The sequence below is a fragment of the Phoca vitulina genome, unplaced genomic scaffold (assembly GCF_004348235.1).
Source record: "Phoca vitulina isolate PV1807 unplaced genomic scaffold, GSC_HSeal_1.0 scaffold67, whole genome shotgun sequence".
NCBI classification, from domain to species: Eukaryota; Metazoa; Chordata; class Mammalia; order Carnivora; family Phocidae; genus Phoca; species Phoca vitulina.
Genome location: NW_022589770.1, coordinates 434,963 through 452,805, shown reverse-complemented (window position 1 = coordinate 452,805; position 17,843 = coordinate 434,963). Strand labels below are relative to the sequence as shown.

The 17,843-nt window shown below is 38.5% G+C and overlaps 1 protein-coding gene across 7 annotated transcripts in view; it reads left to right on the top strand.

Annotated features, from left to right (window-relative positions):
- FOCAD (focadhesin) overlaps window positions 1-17,843 on the top strand; it is a 303,113-nt gene that overhangs the window by 72,269 nt on the left and 213,001 nt on the right. For 6 of the 7 annotated variants that reach the window (XM_032392329.1, XM_032392330.1, XM_032392331.1 and 3 more), the window contains 3 exons: window positions 531-632; window positions 6,906-7,110; window positions 10,492-10,698. In XM_032392329.1, the coding sequence (XP_032248220.1) occupies window positions 531-632; window positions 6,906-7,110; window positions 10,492-10,698 (514 nt within the window). Of the gene's footprint in view, window positions 1-72; window positions 104-530; window positions 633-6,905; window positions 7,111-10,491; window positions 10,699-17,843 lie in introns of all 7 variants that reach the window. The other variant, XM_032392334.1, reaches the window with a different exon arrangement.

The window sequence follows — 17,843 nt, the reverse complement described above, 5'->3', positions numbered from 1 at the left end:
ATTTTCAGTTTGGAGAGTTTATTTTGAGATGGGAGAAATGTTTTCTTTTTCCTTATCTTAAATATGCTGGAGGAATGGAGCCATACACTGAGAAGAACAGGGGGTAAGTAAGAACAGAGAAGGAGAGAGTGCGTATAAGTTGGGGCAATGTTAGAGGAAATAGAACCTTCCAGGTTTGGAAAGAGAGGAGGGGGAGGTGGCCCAAGATTTCCAGGAATAAAGAAACCCAAGGAGATGGATATGACCGAGCTCCTGGATTCAAGAGCTTGGCCAAAGTCCCAGAGTTATTGTGTGGCAGAGTTTGTGCTCAAATTTGGATCCCTAAGACTCAGAGTTGATTCTCTTTTCTGCAAAACAGGTAGATAAAGGAAAAAAATGTTAGTTCTAATGACCCAACTCTGCAACAAATGATAGTTTTGCATCCTGGAAAAAAGTTGCTAGATGGCATTGACCCTTGTTGCTCTATGTGGATATTGAGAATTTGTAGTCCCTAAACAACAGCTTCCAATGTGACTTTCTGTGCTTTTCAGAAATCATCCTCAGCCTTTGATCACTATGCTTGAACACAGACCTGATTGCTGGCCAGTACTTTTGCAGCAGCTGACGGCTTTTTTCCAGCAATGCCCTGAAAGGTAATGTAAAATAAAATAAATGAGGGAGATGGAATGGCATATGCTCATTTTAGAGCTTTTGTTTTGTTTCCTTTTTTTTTTAAAGCTACTTTGACTATGTTGTTTTGAAGAAAAGAAATGTTTTAGAACATAATATAGTAGTGTTTTCTTTTTAAGAGTAAGAGGCAAAACAAAACAAAACCCTACCAGATCTAATTGATGGTTGAAATATTGAATATGAGAAAAGCTGTTATTAAAGTTAAGACTTCCCTGCTCAGTGGGGAGTCTGCTTCTTCCTCTCTCGCTGCCCCTCCTCCCCGCTCATGCTCTGTCTCTCTCTCTCTCTCAAATAAATAAAATCTTAAAAAAAAAAGTTAAGCATTGATTAGTTAGGAAAGTTGACTAGAAATAGTAGGTAAGCTACTACACAATACATAGAAAAGATAGCTTCTTCCCCCTGGGAATTGAGTAGTGAGTGATCTCTCCATTGGAAACCTGCCAATTGGGATCAAGTAATACCGCCACACATGGGCTCAGTTTAGCTTCACCAGGGCGTTCTGATGGTCCTCAAAAACTACCCCCTTTCTTCCATTCTTACTGCCATGACACCGGCGCATATCCTCATCTCTTGCTGTGGCTTTTGCCACCTGTTCCTAATTGACATCTCTGCCTCCAATCCTGTCCTGCTCAGAGCAATTCTCTAAACATCCATCAGGGTGTTATGTCAAGAAAGTAAATCTTGGGACGCCTGAGTGGCTCAGTCAATTAAGGTCTGCCTTTGGCTCAGGTCATGATCCCAGGGTCCTGGGAAGGAGCCCCACGTCAGGCTCCCTCCTCAGCGGGGAGTCTGCTTCTCCCTCTTTCTCTCCCTCTTTGTGCACGTGTACTCTCTCTCAAACAAATAAATCTTTAAAAAAAAAAAAAACAAGAGAGTAAATTTTATCGTATCACTCCCTTGCTTAAGTTAACACAATTGTGGTTTTAAAACTGCACTTGCATAGTGTGGGCTGAGCATGGGGACTGCCCTCTACCCCGTTAGCTCTTTCTATAGATCTTACATGTTGATATTTTATGGCAGCTTTCTACTGGCAAACAATAGTGTGGCTTCCAGAATAGTTGGAAAATCCCTGGGCTAGAGGGTAAAATCGAATTTGTTATGCTAGGCTCTCTTTCTCACACAGTTTCAACCTATTTCCCCAGTTTTCTCTTGACTTACTAATTTATGAATGGTGTATTCAGCTGTACTCGGACTTGCTTTCGGTTCCACACAGAAAGCCATGCTGTTCCCTTACCTCCGTGCTTTTGCTTATCAGTACCTCCTTTACTCTTGAATTTTACCCCAACCCTTTCCTGACTCATTTCTCTATTTTAAATCTCTCTGCTCGAAAGTCCTTGCTTACCAAGCTGAATGAGATGTCTCTTTTATGTGGTCTCATAGTAACTTTCAGCTGTGATTTGTAACATTATTGTACTTCATTGTATTATAATTCCTTTCTGGGAACACTTTCTGAGGGCAGAGACCATTTCTCATTAGTCTTTGTATTAAGAAAGCCTGGTGCATTTCTAGGTGCTCTTTAACTACTGAATTTATGTAGATGAGGTGGGTTGCAGAGGGCCTCCTAATATAAAAATATCACTGCATGCTTAGTACCATCATGCAAGGTCATGATAGGATACAATTGTCCGAGGTAATCCAATGCCTGAGTTACATTCACCACACCAGTTACATTCATATTTTCTTGCTCTTGAAGGTTTTACAGTGTCCTATTCATTACAGTTTCTTAGAACACCATTTCTAAGTCCATAACTTCAATGTTAGACGGGATTTTTAGGCACGGTGTACTGCCATAGGAAGTTTTAATAGACATAGGGAACCTTGGATCATCTGCTGGTGAGAAAAATTAATGTGACATTTGGATGATAGCCCAACATAAACATCACTATCCTCTTTTCCCTCACCTAGATTGCATTTTCAAAGGTAAGATATTAATATTTCCTAAATAAGTCTTTGTTCATCTTTGTCAGAAAGTAAAAATAACAAACTTATAAATACATTTTTTTAAATGAAATTTCTCACTCTTGTTAAATAGATTAGGATATTTCATAAAAGATGCTGTTGCTGTGGTGCCAAATTTATTATTAAGCTTGTTTTTAGGGTAATCCTCGAGAATATCTTTCTGTTCCAATTCTTGAGTTAGCCATCATGTAATTAATTACCTTTTGGTTATCTTCATTTCAAAGGAGTATTATATTGGGATTTGGAAGTAGTTCTCCTAATGAAATATGTCCAGATATTCATAAGGTAAAAAAGATTATTAATTGACTTGGGTTTTTTCACTGATAAGCTTCTATTGACTCTTTTCATTCAAGTTCTCACGTGTTAGATTATGATATCTAGAGCCTTTTGGAAGTTCTATATTAAATTTATTTGCTAAGAATAATTTCAGTTGCCTCGTTTCCACTTTTATACTATGGGGTTATTCTTTGCAGAATGAAATTGGTATTTCTGGTTTGCATTTTTCAGCAGACCATTAGTTTCCTGAGATTTAATTTTAAAGCAAGTTAGCTTAGTAACTTAGTAACTTTAGTTGTTTGGAAGGTAATGAAGGAAGATTGGTGATTTAACTTACTAAGAATATAAATAGTGATTCACAACTAGGGGAAGAAGGCAAAATGTTGTGAAGAGAGCTTGTATTCTGGTTCTTCCTGTGTTAGGAATTGTTGATTAGCTGGGTTCATTTTTAATAGTATGTAAATGTCCTGGCATGACAGTTTATCTTCATGCTAGTTTTTTTGGGCATTATTTTCTAATTCTGCATTCATTTATAGAAGGCCTGCGACGTTAAGACCTGAGAATTGCATAAATTGTCAATGACGTCATTGTCTCTTGGCCTGGTACTTTAAGTTTATCTAGTCTCACGCATAATATCTCAGATGAAGGAATGAAGGAGAGCAATATCCAATGACTTTCTCAAGGTCACATGGTTAGTTAGTGGTTGAGATGGGCCTAAAGCCTCAGTTTCTTTTTTTTTTTTTTTAAAGATTTCATTTATTTATTTGACAGAGAGAGACACAGGGAGAGAGGGAACACAAGCCGGGGGAGAGGGAGAAGCAGGCTTCCCGCGGAGCAGGGAGCCCAATGCGGGGCTCGATCCCAGGACCCTGGGATGATGACCCGAGCCGAAGGCAGATGCTTAACGACTGAGCCACCCAGGCGTCCCAAGCCTCAGTTTCTTGACTCTTATTCCGAGCTTTCCCCTCTCACTTCTCCCTCCATGAACATAAAGAAAGACTTGTGGGTAGATAGATACATGCACAATTAGTTATGTTTGTAAACGTTCTTAATCACTTTGGGATTTCAGGTTGTCTGTTTTATTATATTTCTTTTCTCCTTCAGATCTGTCAATTTATACCCCCTGAAATGACAGTCATCAGACACCATGTAGGAGATACAAAATCTAAAATCAGGACAGATTAAGCCAAGGAGATTTTTATTTTTTTTAAAGTTTTTATTCATTTGTTTATTTTAAAGATTTTATTTATTCATCTGACAGAGATGGAGAGAGCACAAGCAGGGGGAGTGGCAGGCAGAGGGAGAGGGAGAAGCAGGCTCCCCAGTGAGCAGGCAGCCTGACATGGGGTTCGATCTCAGGACCCTGGGATCATGACCTGAGCCAAAGGCAGGTACTTAACCGACTGAGCCACCCAGGTGCCAAGCCAGGGAGATTTTTAAACAGTATATTGTCCTAAAGAAGCTTAGCATTATGTTCGTGATGTCAAATAATAATAGCGTCTTGGAAATATGTTTCTTTATGAACCTTGCAGTTTGCACTCAGCATCTCAAAGTAGGAGAAAACTGGTAAGTTATTTGTGGACGTTCTTGACACCTGGATAGTGTTTATTCTTTGGGGAATGCATTATTAGAGATGGGGAAGCAATGTTTCTTCAGTCTCTCTGGAAACTTTCCATATTCTAACCTACACATACATTGTCTGCTTGTTTGATCTTTGAAGATTTTTTTGGTTTCCTAAAATGGATGGTATGATAAAGGCATGTTTCAGTAATAATTATGAACTCAGAAGTCCTCAGAAGTTTTTTATAGATTGTGTAAACATTTGTTTCATAAGGAAAAAATTCCTCCAGCTTGTGAGCTCCATCAGAACGAGTCTTCTTGTTTCTTGCTTTGTTTCTAACACGTAGAAGAGTGAAGGGGATGCTGTAGGTACTCAGTAAATTTTGCCAAGAGAATCAATGAATAAATAAATCTTATCAGTTTGGTAACTTTAAAATTTTTATTAAGGTTAATGGTGTTTTGAAATCACATTGCTGTGTAATGTATAGTATTAGAAAATTATGTTTGTCAAGCATAATTCAAATAGCGTTTCCTCCATGAAGTATTGAAGTATTGCGCTTTATACCTTTCTTTTAGAAGTTTTCACTTTCTGTCCTCTAGTCCAGGAACACGGCTGATTGCCACTGTATGCCTCTTTTTTTTTTTTTTTTTTTTTAAGATTTACTTATTTGAGAGAGAGAGAGAGCTTGCACAAGCAGGGGGAGAGAGAGAGAGGGAGAGAGAAAATCCCAAGCAGGCTCGGTGCTCAGCGTGGAGCCTGGTGCCGGGCTTGATCCCATGACCCTGAGATCACGACCTGAGCCAAAACCTGAGCTTAACCGACTGAGCCACCCAGGCGCCCCCTAGCCTGTATGCCTCTTAAGGATAGATAATGTTGGGGCACCTGGGTGACTAAGTCGTTAAGCGTCTGCCTTCAGCTTGGGTCATGATCCCATAGTCCTGGGATCAAGCCCCGCATTGGGCTCCCTGCTCAGCAGGAAGCCTGCTTCTCCCTCTCCCACTCCCCCTGCTTGTGTTCCCTCTCTCACTGTCTCTCTGTCAAATAAATAAAAATCTTAAAAAAAAAAAGAAAGAAAGAATAGATAATGCCTGTTCACCTTTGTATCTTACCTAATAATTCCTTATTTATAATAAATATGAAACAGTAAAATAAAATTATGATATCTGATCCATGCTAATTGTAAAACTACTCTATGATGTAATATAATTGAATCGATTAATTTAGTGATTGAAAATCTCTTGGGAGGCCTAGTATGTCATTCTTGGTGATAACAGCAGTTAACAGAAATCCATGCTGTCATTTGGCTTATAGTCTGGCCCGAGATAGAGATATTAAGTAAATAATGACAATATATTCATTGTCCTGTGGAAGCGCATAATGGGGATCTGCCTTAGGCTAGGGAAGGCCCTCAGGGAGTCATTTTAAAGGAGAGAACTGGAAGATGACAGGAATTAGCAGAGGAAGGAACAGGAAAGGAAGAAAGCAGAGAATGTTCTAGGTAGAAGAAACAGCAAATGGGAAGAAAGCTCAGAGTACTTGATCGAACATCTGAAAGACATTTAGTGTAGCTCAGTGGAGAGCAGAGGGGAGCAAGAAATGAGGCTGAAAAGACAAGCAGAGGCTAAATTATGGAAGGTTTGTGAATTGGACTAAATACTTTATCTTAAGGGGCACACTCTTTTAAGCTGGTGACCTGATCAAATGTATATACCTCAAGGGTCATTCTGGCATTTTAGTGACTTTGGATGTGGAGTTATTGAGATACATTGAAATCTAAATAGATAAGAAAGATTTGTAAAGCCTTCCTCCTTTGAGTGGGAAGAGCTTAAGAGGAAGGGCTTGGCAAATTACTTTACCTCTTTCTGCTTTCATTTCTGCATCTGTGTAACGGGATGATTTTATTTCGTAGGGTTGTGATGAGGATGACATGAATTGAAAGGCGTAAAGTGCAATAGCTTGGACACCACATGTGTTAACCATTTGACAAGTAAATGTTAACTGTTCATATAGGCTTCTTGGTATGTCTGTATGGTTTTGTTTTACATAGAACTTCATCTATAGAGTTTTTCCAAAAATGCATGCCCATGTCCTATTCCTGGAGAGTGCATCCTGACGTCTACAATTCCAAAAAGGTTCTAGGATCATTTTGATGTTCACCAAAGCCTGGTCCTGCAGATGCAGAGGCTATTTTAGTATGCAAGTAGAGGTTCTCGTAGTCCTGGGCTTCTGGCTCGTGGGCTCCAGGTGTTGTCATTTTCCCCAGGACACAAAGACCTGCTTGGCATGGATCCAGGTAGGTCATGGTGGAATGGAAGAATCACAAAAACAAGTTACATTCCATGGCATCCTAGTGTGTCATGAACTATAAGTTGATGTTTGACAATTACTGCTTGGTACCCTGTTTAACTTGGTGACTGGCTTATGCATGAATGATTTGCAGGTCGGAAGTTTCATGTATCCAAATAATGGCACCATTTCTATGGTATCTATATTGCGAACCATCCCAGTTGCAAGAATATGCTAAATTGCGACTAACGCTGCTCAAAGTCTTACTTCAACCCCGGGTTCCTGGTGACCCAGAACAACCATCAGTCTTGGAACAACAGATACTTCAGCTGTGTTGTGACATGGTTCCGTGTTTGCAGGTAAGGTCCCTTGTCCTCCTTCACTGATACAACAGCAGCATCAGTAACTGTTGGTTGTTATAGTCATGCATAGAGTAGAACCTATGTGATTTGCAAATCCGATACAAGCCTGGTTCCAGGAATGCTCACAGGCTTTTGGAGATGAGGAAGGAACCAAATCTAGATTTAACATTTACACATAGCGTGTTAACCAAGTTCACAGACCTATAAGTCAACATAATCCATTTTAGGATTAGTAAGAATGCAAACTTTCTGTTGTTCAAGGAAGACTTCTCAGGGTAAAGAATTTTGAGTTGAGTTTCTCTTTGTGTTAGACACAAGAGAGTTACAAGATTAGAAAAATCTCGTACAAATTAGAAAAAGGTGTGCCTCTGGGTAGATACAGCCCCGGAGATGCAGGACTTGGCCAGCTGAGTGCTGGCTAGATTCCAGTTTCCACATGTCTCCTTACAACGTACGTGGTGACCCTGATGTTTCCTGCTCCTGAGAAGCCCACAGTCTAGGAAGGGAGTTAAGACAAGTATATAAATTCTCATAATTCGAAGTAGATGGGTAAAAGATGTTTAACAGGTATGGATAAAATGCCTAGGAAGTTCAAGGGAGAAATAAATATGAGCTAATGTCTCTATAACTGCAGATTTAAAAAAAAAAAAATGCCAGTTGCCAGTGGGTTGTGATGTTAGTGTAGTGATTAATTTATCAGGCTGTCCTTCTCATCGTCGAGCTTTCTCGTTTGCCTAGAATCTGAGCGCCATGCTGCTTAGCTGATGGAGGGAATCTGTGAATATTTTTCAGAGTGATCACTTGAGGTCACAGATGACCTGTTTTAAGTTTGTGTTAGCAAAGAGTGACTAGAGTGAATCTTTCCTCTGTGACTCATAAATAGACTTTCCTGTAATCAAGGCAGAGAAAAGTTAATTAAAATGAATTCTCCTGTGGCTTTTCCAAGGCTTTTGTTTTGTGTGGGCAATAAAGCAATGTATAGGCAGAACATCTTGAAATGGGGTACACTTTTCCCACCTCATGCTTGCATTACCCAGTTCTGTGTTCTTTGGTGGATGTTTGCCTTCATCCTCATGAACCTATATTTATAAGCCTAAATAACTTCTACAAGTGAGCTCTGTGAGATATTTTGGGGAATCTGTGACTTCTTAATATAGTCGAGATAGGCAAAGAAAAAAAGATGATAGATACATCATTTGTAACTAATGGAACTAGCAACATAAATAAATACATGTAATCACTTAACAAATTGGCTTTATTAGAGTATGAAGAATCTGAGCATCAGATTTTTAGTGGGAACGTAATCCATTTTCCCATTGATTACAGGTATTTCTTAAACTCTGAGATAACCATCCCATGACTAAATTTTTAGTGATAAGAAGCATGCCATTTTGCAAGGCAACATTTTTTTTTAAGTGCTTCTAATTGACCTGCATTTTCCTGAGATTACCCATTAGTTTCCATTCTTCATAGAACAAAACAAAATAGGCTTTTAAAAAAGCCCATCTGCATCCTATTTTGTGTTCTTTCTTTCTCTCTTCTTTCCCTTTCTTCCTTTCCATCCTTCCCTCCTTTCTTTCCTTCATCACTTTCTGTACTAGGGTTTCCAGAACTGTCCATTGCCAGGAATTCTCTAGTTTATTAGCGCTCAGAATGTGTTACTATGAAATGTTCTTTTTAGAGCTGAATACGCTCCTGTATTTGTGGTCTGACCCATACTGTGCATGTGAATAGAATCTCATCAGTTAAAAAAAAATGTTATTTTAGAAATAGCCATGCCACCTGTTGACCCATGATGAAACGATGGTTAATGAAATTTCTAGTTTCTTTTCATGCCAGTTGCTCTTCCATTTTGTATTTGTATTTGTTTGTTTTTTACTTACCTGCCTTAAACTTTACTGTTGACTTTGGTCCACATGGTTCCTTCTTTTTAATTGTGACTCTCGTCATTGTACATGTTATCCATTGCACATAATCTATCGCTACATCAAGATAGAACATTACTTCACAAGTATTGCTAAAAATTAGGGTAATATTAACAATTAGAGAGCCTGTAACGCTAACTTGCTGAATTGTCCAAATTTTTTTTTTTTTATTATGGAAAATTTCAAGTATACACAAAAAATACATTCAAGGAAATATATTGTCCAATAAACATGAGGCTTTGTCTTGTTTTAAATCCCTTTTCTTGGGGGCACCTGGGTGGCTCAGTCGTTAAGCATCTGCCTTCGGCTCAGGTCATGATCCCAGAGTCCTGGGATCGAGCCCCACATCGGGCTCCCTGCTTGGTGGGAAGCCTGTTTCTCCCTCTCCCACTCCCCCTGCTTGTGTACCCTCTTTCTCTCTGTCTGTCTCTGTCAAATAAATAAAGTCTTTAGAAAAAAATAAAATAAATCCCTTTTATTGGTGGCCTTTTGCCTTTCCCACTGTAGATTTGCAAAAGAGTAAAATAATTTAGCTACTTGACGGTTCACATTTATTTTTTTATAACTTAGTATTTTCTATCTCTTCTCTCTTGATCTTTTAATATCTTTTTTCCTCCTGTTTGTGAGGAATTAATTTTTCTCTTTGTGCAACTTATAGTCCTTTTGGGTTATTATGGTGGTAACGATTGGTGAAAGGTATAGCTGGTCAACTGTAGGCTTTCCTCTTGATGAATTTAACAGACACAAGGCTTCTGATTGAAGCAGATGGTTCATTGTTTGTAATTTCTGGTAAATGCCAATGTGTCTGTGAGCAGGACCATATCCTTAATACCAACTCCAGAATTTTGATCGGAACAGCTGGGTTTGAATTGAATTGGGATTTTCAAGAGCACCCAAGTCCTTCCTATCTAATGCATTAGCCTGTTGAGAAGACACCCTACCATTTGAATATGGTCTTTCATTGCATCTGCCAAGTGTGGAAATGATGCCGTCAGTTAAAGTTGTCTGAGCAAATATCTTCCAGATGAAGGGCTTAGTAGTACATTAGAATAACATGCTAACCCTTTTCTTCCAGGTAACTGTGTTGGAATCATTGAAAGGAGAGTTCATTTGGAGAGCTCAAAACCAACTTTAATTAATTTCCTTCAACATGTTGGCACGGTCATGTACTTTGTCTTAAAGAAAAATCTGCACTCAGAGAAGTCAGAAAAATAAAAGAATTTGTGTCAGCCAGCAGTAACAAAAGTGGTAGCAAATTGTATTTTGGTTAGTGACAAAAATAAGAGTTTATACATGGTTTAATTCTCTTTGAGTCATGTAAATGTCTTCATCTCTTTAAGTCTTTATAGGTTTAGGGAAAAAAGACTGTTAGTACTTCTTACATAGTTTAAAATTATCCTTTGTTTTGTATATTATTTTAATATCATATCATGTAATGACTTTTTTTAAACAGGTAAAAGATTTGATCCAGACAACAGAAGTGATGCTGTTTATTGAGGAAGTATATTTAAGCCTTCTGCGTCATCCCGTTTTCTGGAAAATTCAGCTTATCCAGCTGACCCTTCAGCTGCTGTGTGTCTGCGAAGTCAGCTTAACAATAACTGGGGAATGCTCATCTTTAATTCACCTTTTAGAGCACAGTGTTGAACTTCTGAAGGAGGTAAGGAGAATACGAGATTTTAACACGTCAGTTCTCTTAATTGGGTCTTTCAGTAGCAGGGTGCGTGTGCTCTTTTACTTCATTGATATCAAAGGTGTTTTGATCAAATACCATGAGATCATACTATTAATGTACTACTATTGTCATCTGTTATAAAAACAAGTCATTACATTTGGAGCACCAGTTAAGGGTCTACCACTGTGGCATTTTTTTTTTTTCCATTTATGTGTGTAGAATGCAAGTCTCGAACACCTATTATATGCCAGACACTATAGAATACATACATAAAAAGACACTTTCTGTGACCTCAAGAGACTTCCAGACATGCACATAAATAATTTAAGTAACTGGCGTCCAATAAGGTGAATGCTTCTATGGGAGTATATGTAAAGGGCAGCGGGAGTACAGGTTAAGGGAAGTTGGGCATGAGTTCTGATTTGAGGAGGTCTGCCTAGGAGTTTGCCTGATACAAACCAGATGTTGGGGGGCATTCCAGCTGTGGAATAGCATGTGCTCAAACACAGACACATGAGCAAGCAGAGTAGGCAGGATGTGTTCAGAAGACAACATCTGCCATATTGTTGGCGGATGAAGGTGTAGGAGATAAGGCTGGTCTACCACAAAAGATCTTGCATGCCACATGAATGAGTTTACGATTTTATCTTCTAGGCAATGGCATGCTATTGAAGACCTTTCTGCATAGAGGTGCCCTCAGATTTTTGTATATGAAGGATCGTTGTAGGAGATTGGAGGAGGTTTTAGAGCAGGGCTACACTACTAGGGCAGGAAGTGAGGAGGCATGTCTTACACTGCGGGTCTGGTCTTAAACTACCACAGTGTGCGTGGCTTAAACAACACAAATGTATTTTTCACACATCTGGACTAGGAAGTCAAAGAATGGGTGTTGACCAACTGGATTCTGGTGAGGGATCTCTTCTTGGCTTATAGATAGCTGCCTCCTTGCTGTGTTCTCACAGCATGGGGAGAGAGCAAGAGAGAGCTATTATTTCTTTCTAAAAGAACACTAATCTTATTGGATTTTGGCCCCGTTGTTATGACCTCATTTAATTTTTTAATTACTTCTATGCTCCAAATGTAGTCAGGTTGGTAGTTAGGTCTTCAACATATGTATTTGTGCGGCAGAGGCACAGTTCAGTCCATAGCAAGGGACTAATAGGGGAAGAGAATAGGAAAGAGTAGAAGAGGGTGGAAAAGAGAGTGGGAAAAGAGAGAGGGAGGAGATGAAATCAACAGGGCTTTGTGGCTGATTAGATGGTCAAGGAGAAGTTCCTTGGCAGAGTCTCCACTGTCTCTTGAGCAACTGGAGGGTGCCCTTCACTTTGAGAAATGGTAGCTGATATTGGAGGGAAGAGGATAAATTTGGTTTTAGATATGCTTGGTTTGAGGTGTGTATGGATCGTGGATAGTTGGATATGTGCTTTTAAAATTCAGGATAGAAGCTTAGGCTAAAGGTATAGATTTGTAGACCTCTACTTCGAGGTGGGAGTTTTACCCATGGGATTACATTACATGGGTTTTCATGGAACTCCAGGGGCTAGAGTGTACTGAAAATGAGGAGAAAGTGTGGCCAGAACGATTGTATGATAAACAGAAGAGACCGAGGACATGAAAATCAGGGAAAGGAATGTCTCAGAAAGGAGAATGGCCAACAGCGTCATGGAGAGAGTGTTTAAAGTAAGGTATGGAAAGAACTCTTACGGTGCAATAAGTAGAAGTTTATTGTTTACCTTAGAGGAAGCAGTTTCAGTGGAGGGACGGTGGTGAGAACCAAATCAGAATAAAGGAGTAAATGGTAGGTGGGAAACAGAAACTGAATGTAAATTTTAATGGGAAGTGGGAGCCAAGGAAGGCTCAAGTAAGTCATTTGTCAATTTGTCAGTCTTGTGATTAGCATGGTTTTACATCTGCTGGGACTTTGTAGGTAATATTATATTATATATTATATCATGATATATTGGTGTTATATATTATTATGTGTAATAGTAATATATGATATATATTATGTAGTTATATATCTGTTATCTCTGTTATATAATCTGTTAGCTCTAGTATGTAATATGTTATATATAACATGATAATCAGTATAGATTAAATGCCTATTCAGATGTATATTTATTGTATATAATCATACCTATTGATATATAATATATGCTGTATATGATATATTTTATAGATAAGATATGGAAAACATGTAAAAATATCGTTCTTTTTACATTTTGGATGTTAACCCCTCATCAGATATGTCATTAGCAAATATCTTCTCCCATTCTGTAGGTTGCTTTTTCATTTTGTTAATGCTTTCCTTTGCTGTGCAAAAGTTTTTTATTTTGACGCAGTCTCATTTGTTTGTTTTTGCTTTTGTTGTTCTCGTCTGAGGAGACATTGAAAAAATACTGCTAAGACCAACATCGGATTGCTTACTGCCTGTGTTTTCTCCTAGGAATTTTATGGTTTCAGGCTTTAATCCATTTTGATTTTATTTTTGTGTATGGTGTAATGCTGTGGTCCGGTTTCATTCTTTTGCATGTAGCTGTCCAGTTTTCCCAACACCATTTATCGAGAGATTGTCCTTTCCCCATTGTATATTCTTGCCTTTTTTTTGTTGAAGATTTATTGTCCATATAAGCATGCGTTTATTTCTGAGCTCTCTGTTCTGTTCTGTTGATCAATGTGTCTGTTTTTATGTCCGTACCATACAGTTTTGATCACTATAGCTTTGTAGTATAATTTGGAATCTGGAAGTGTGAGACCTCCTCCAGCTTTCTTATGATTACCTTGGCTATTTGAGGTCTTCTGTGGTTCCATACAAATTTTAGGATTATTTGTTCTAGTTCTGTGAAAAATTCCATTGGCATTTTGATAGGGATTGCACTGAATCTTTAGATTGTTCTGGGTGTTAGGGACATTTTAACAGTATGGAATATCTTTCCATTTATTTGTGTCTTCTTCAGTTTCTTTCATCAGTGCCTTATTGTTTTCAGAGTATAGGTCTTCGCCCTCCTTGGTTAAATTTATTCCTGTGTATTTTTTTTTTTATACAATTGTATATGGGTTTTTTTTTTTTTTAATTTTCTCATTCTGATAGTTTAGTATTAGTGTATAGAAACACAACAGATTTCTGTATATTGCTTTTTATATCCTACAACTTTACTGAATTCACTTATTGTAATAGTTTTCAGCAAATAGTAACAGTTTTCTTTCTTTTTAATTTGGATGTCTTTTGTCACTTTTTCTTGCCTAATTGCTGTGGCTATGATTTCCTATACTATGTTGAATAAAGTAGTGACAGTGACATACTTGTCTTGTTTCTGATCTTAAGAGAAAGCTTTTAGCTTTCACCATTGAGTATGATTTTAGGTGTGGGTTTCTCATATATATCCTATAGTATGTTGAAGTATGTTCCCTCTCTACCCACCTTGTTGAGAGTTCTTATCATAAATGATTGTTGAGTTTTGTCAGATGCTTTTTCTGCATCTATTGAGGTGATCATATGATTTTTAGTCTTCGTTCTGTGAGGGTGGTGTATCATGTTGATTTGCAGTTGAACCATCCTTGCATCCCTAGAATAAATCCCACTTGATTATGATACATGATCCTTTCAATAAACGGTTGTATTAGGTTTGCTAATACTTTGTTGAATTTTACACATGTGTTCATTAGGGGTATTGGCCTGTGGAATTACACAATATTATAATTTAGAACAATAGTGATGCCTGTGAAAGTCATATTTATAGTGTCTTCCTTTTGCTCAATATTTAACAATTTAGAAGGAAGTAAATATGAATAGAACTGTTAAAATACTTGTGTTTTGTAATTTTTTACCCCCACCTCTGGCCCAGTGTTTCTGAGGTTTAACCAAAAAATAAGAAAGAAAAAAAAGCCTAGGAAAACTAATTTGTAAACCTATCTCCTTTAGGGCTACATGCACTGTAATTTGAAACAAAATAAAGTAGAATAAGACATTCTTATTACTGGGGCACCTGGGTGGCTCAGTCAGTTAAGCGTCTGCCTTCGGCTCAGATCACGATGATCCTGGAATCCCAGATCAAGCCCTCAGTGGGGCTCCCTGCTCAGCAAGGAGTCTGCCCCTCCCCCTGCTCCATTTCTCTCTCTCAAATTAAAAAAAAAATCTTTAGGGGCACCTGGGTGGCTCAGGCAGTTAAATGTCTTACTTCAGCTCAGGTCATGATCCCAGGGTCCTGGGATTGAGTGCAGCATCAGGCTCCCTGCTCAGTGGGGAATCTGCTTTTCCCTCTACTCCTCCCCCCTGCCCATGATCTCTCTCTCTGTCCCAAATAAATGAGTAAAAAAATCTTTAAAAAAAAAAGACATTCTTATTACCTAGGCTAGGGCTATATCTTTCCTATATCACTGAGTTTACCAGCTGGATATGCAGTTCAAATATTAACATTAACTTTTCTTTTCCCCTTTGTTATTTTTATATTCTTCTATTGGAGATGTTTCCTTGCATTGTGAAAATGGATGCATTCCTTATGCTATATTAGTTGCAGTGGATTTAGTCTTGGTTGAGTTATTTTTAGCCCTATTTGAGTGGTTATAACCCAAGGTCCTTTTCATTACTTTTATCAGCAAAGTTAGGCAAAAAATGATATGATTGTGAGGAGACTGGGTAGCTGTCAAAGGGAAGCAAGAGCTAAACAGCCCATCTTGGGGAAGGCCAGGACCCCATGCTCTCGAAGACCTCGCCATCAGCTGATTCTGTTCCACTCACCTTTCTTCACTGTGTGTGTCTAAGTACTTAGTGCCTGCATCACTGGCGGTGCGCACTGACAATCTTTCATTGGAATTGAAGACAGAAAGTGTGGACTCCAAGGTTTGCTGCTATCAAAAGTCCTGTGACATCTGTGGCCCAGTGTAAAGGCATTTCCTCCTCTTTTGTATTTTACTTCCTTGCTCCAGATAGGCTCTGAAATAGCCTGGGTTCCTCCAGAAGTAGTCCCCGAGTTTCCCTAATGTCAAGAGCAGAGCCAGTGTTTCCACAAAAGCCAAGGTTTATGCAACAGGAGTTTATCTGCAAGGGTGATGCCAGGAAGCAAGTGGGAAAGGGACAAGAAGCGTGAAATGCTGGAAATGGGAGAGGTAATGCAAGTATTACCATGTTGCCCAGTGCTATGAACAACCAATTGATCGCACAGAATATTCTGAGAAGTGTTATGAAATATGTCTCAGAACCCTTCAGAAGGATCCAGATGAAGGAGGGAAGCATTTATCCATGGGCTTCTCTTGTCAATTTGTCAAGCCCCTATGGGGCTTTAACTGTCCTGTCCTCTGGATCTTTCACTGGTCTGGGGCAGAAAGCACGAGTTACAGTAGCAATACGTATAGGATTACAAATGGCATATGAGATGTTTAACACAGTCTTTTATTAAAAGACATCATGAAGTGCTACTGTTATTTGGTCTCCATTAAAAGTCAATCAAACAATAAACTTCTCAGAACTGTAAGCAATTTAAGCTTATTTAGTGTAATCCCCTACTATTCCTTCATTTTGGTGCCTTGCTCTCTAGGTCATTTCCTTTCACCCTCCATTCTGAACAGGCCAGTGTCCCCCTTCTTGGAGAATGCCATTTTCACTTGGTCCTTCCCACCTTTAAGTTCCATCCACTTAGGGGCCCTTAGGTGGCTCAGTCAGTTAAGCATCTGACTCTTGATTTCTGCTCAGTCATGATCTCAAGGTCATGAGATTGAGCCTTGCATCAGGCTCTGTGCTGGGCATGGAGCCTGCTTGAGATTCTCTCTCTCCCTCTGCCCCACCCCCGCATACTCTCTCTCTCTCAAAAGAAAAAAGTTCCATCCACTTAGCATGTTCCTAGTACAGATCAGAACCCCAAAATGCTACTTTGTGGCCCTTGCAGTGATAGCTTGTGTGAAAAAGGTTTTCGAGTGTAGCCTTAGTATAAAGTCATACTTTCATTTGTCTCTGATCTTGGTAGCCAGGAAATTTGAAATTTAAATGACCTTGCTGCGTTTTCTTTCTTTTTTAAATGGATATGCAGAATATGAAATGAAATTTAGGAAAAGATCATGGCAAAGAATGGTGTGGTGGTATATATAGTAAGTGTATTGGTTTCAAAAATGCATTGATTGTCCTCAAATAGCTGTTGCTTTGTTGTTCTCAACTAAATTTCAAAGCACTGAGCAGGTATAGGCTCAAAGACACAAATTAGAAAATATTCCATTAAAACGATTTAATTTTCTTCTTTTGCTGGTTTTTAAAAGTCCATAAACAAGCACTTGGGAAGAGTTTGCTGTTTGTTTTCACTTTTTAAATGGTAAAACTGAGATGTAGATCTATATTTATTTTATATTTATTTGAGCCAGAGTTAGTAGCACCTCCAAGATTGTAACTTCTGAGTTTGTCAGACTAGTTTGTTTTCTCCAAGTGTTTTTTTTTTAACATGTGGCTCTACCTAACGTTTCTTTTTTTTCTTGCCCACCCTCTGATTCATAGATACTTCTGCTCTGCAGTTGCGTGTGTAAAATTTCAGAATGAAGTAATTTTAGCGAAGTGTATTGGACCTTTCTTCTTTAGTTACGGAATATGTTAATGTTTTCTTTATTTAGAAGGCTCAAATAACATCTTGTATCTCTTGTAATTTACTTATTAGAACTTAATATTCACATCCATTTTACTTTTTCATTTCATTGATACACTTGGTGAAAAATAATGATTTTCAGTTTCTGTGGTTATTGCTTTGTTACATTTAAATATGCTTAATAGATTACTATAATTTAAAAAAAATCTCTGCCTCCTTGGGTATTACTGTTTCTTTTATTAAAATAACATGATTTATTTATTTTTATTTTTTAAAGATTTATTTATTTCAGAGAGAGGGCACGCTTGAGCAAGCAGGATGGGGAGGGGCAGAGGGAGAGGGAAATAAGACTCCCCACTGAGGGTGGAGCCCAACGTGGGGCTCGATCTCCGCACCCAGAGATCATAACCTGAGCTGAAACCAAGAGTGGGATTGCTTAATCGACTGAGCCACCCAGGCACCCCAAAATAATATGATTTATTAAAATCATTAAGTGTAGTTCTTTATGTACATTATATAGATGAATCATGCCTGTATTAGGTGATTAGACAGTTGATCTACTTTTCA